The sequence below is a fragment of the Mustela erminea genome, chromosome 8 (assembly GCF_009829155.1).
Source record: "Mustela erminea isolate mMusErm1 chromosome 8, mMusErm1.Pri, whole genome shotgun sequence".
NCBI lineage: Eukaryota > Metazoa > Chordata > Mammalia > Carnivora > Mustelidae > Mustela > Mustela erminea.
The window spans coordinates 91705950-91707738 of NC_045621.1; the positions used below are offsets into that span (position 1 = coordinate 91705950).

Genomic DNA, 1789 nt, shown 5'->3' on the forward strand with positions numbered 1-1789 from the left:
GGAAAAGATTATGGATGTTCTTCAAACAGTTAAAAACGGAATTACCCTATGATCCAGCAATTGCACTACTAGGTATTTATCCAAAGGATACAAAAATACAGATTTGAAGGGGTATCTGTATGCCCATGTTTATGGCAGTATTATCCACAACAGCCAAACTATGGAAGCAGTCCAAGTGTCCATCAATGACTGATGAAAGGATAAGGAAGATGTATGTGTGTATATATATATATATATATCAACATTAACCTGAGAAACAAGCCTGAGTGGTACTATACAAAGCACCCTTTTGGCCAGATTCCTGTCCTAGAGAACAGCAAATGTCAGTTGATCTACGAATCTGTCATCGCTTGTGAGTACCTGGATGACGCTTACCCGGGGAGAAAGCTGTACCCATATGACCCTTATGAGCGGGCTCACCAGAAGATGTTATTGGAGTTATTCTATAAGGTCCCACACTTGACCAAGGAGTGTCTGGTAGCATTGAGATGCGGGAGAGAATGTGCTGATCTGAAGCTAGCCCTGCGTCAGGAATTCTGCAACCTTGAAGAGATTCTTGGCTATCAGAATACCGTCTTCTTTGGTGGAGACTGTATATCCATGATTGATTACCTCTTTTGGCCCTGGTTTGAGCGGCTGGATGTATATGGAATCGCCGACTGTTTGAACCACACGCCAGCACTACGGCTCTGGACAGCAGCCATGAAGCAGGACCCCACGGTGTGCGCTCTTCTCAAGATTATATATATATATATATAATCTTGCCATTTGCAGCAATGTGAATGGAGCTAGGGTGTATTATGCTAAGTAAAATAAGTCAGTCAGAGAAAGACAAATACATATGATTTCAGTCAGATGTGGAACATAGAAAACAGAACAGATGAACTTGTGAGAAGGCCAAAAAATAAGAGAGGAGGGGAGGAGGCATACCATAAGAGGCTCTTAAGGATAGACAACAAACTGAGGGTGGAGGGAGGTGGGTGGGGGACCAGCTAAATGGGTGATGGGTATTAAGGAGGGCACTCGTTATGATGAGCACTGGGTGTTATATGTCAGTGATGAGTCATTAAATTCTACTCCTGAAAGCAATAGTACACTATATATTAACTAACAAGAATTTAAATAAAAATTTGGAAGAAAATAATGAAAACATATTTGAATAACTTGACACAGATGAAACCTGAGAAGCACTACCTCAGCCAGAAAGGTCAATATCAATAGTGAGAAATTACACTGATAGCATATATCCTTGTTATGATGTGATGAAATAGCACACTACTTTTATGATCTTCTTCCCAAAAGCTACAAACCCAATTTTACTGTGATAAAAATGTAAGGGAAATTCCAGTAGAAGAACATCTTACTTGACAAGTATCCTCAAAACTGTCAAGGTCATCAAAAATAAGTGTCAGCAACTTTTATAGCTAAAAATAGCCTAAGGAGATATTACAAATAAACATAGTGTAGTGTCCTATAAAACACATTAGGTAAAACTTAAATCTGAATAAACTAAGACTTACATAAACAATAGATAGATAAGTAAATAAATAAATATATACATACATAAATACATAAATAAATTTGGTAAGATTTGCCTGTGAAGCCATCTGATTCTATATTTTTGTTTTTTGGGAGTCTTTTTGATTACTGATTCAGTTTCTTTGCTGGTTATCCATCTGTCCAATTTTCTGTTTCTTCCCATTTCAGTTTTGGTAGTGTATATGTTTCTCTGAATTTATCTATTTCTTCTAGCTTGTCCAATTTGTTGGATATAGTTTTTCATAATATT

The 1789-nt window shown here is 37.4% G+C and overlaps 1 protein-coding gene across 1 annotated transcript; it reads left to right on the forward strand.

Annotated features, from left to right (window-relative positions):
* Positions 1–237: 237 nt before the first annotated feature.
* LOC116597093 (glutathione S-transferase omega-2-like) lies at positions 238–759 on the forward strand (the record flags this gene model as incomplete). The annotated part of the gene is made up of 1 exon (XM_032354342.1): positions 238–759. A coding segment is annotated over one exon (522 nt), but the record flags the coding sequence as incomplete, so codon positions are not given.
* Positions 760–1789: the final 1030 nt, after the last annotated feature.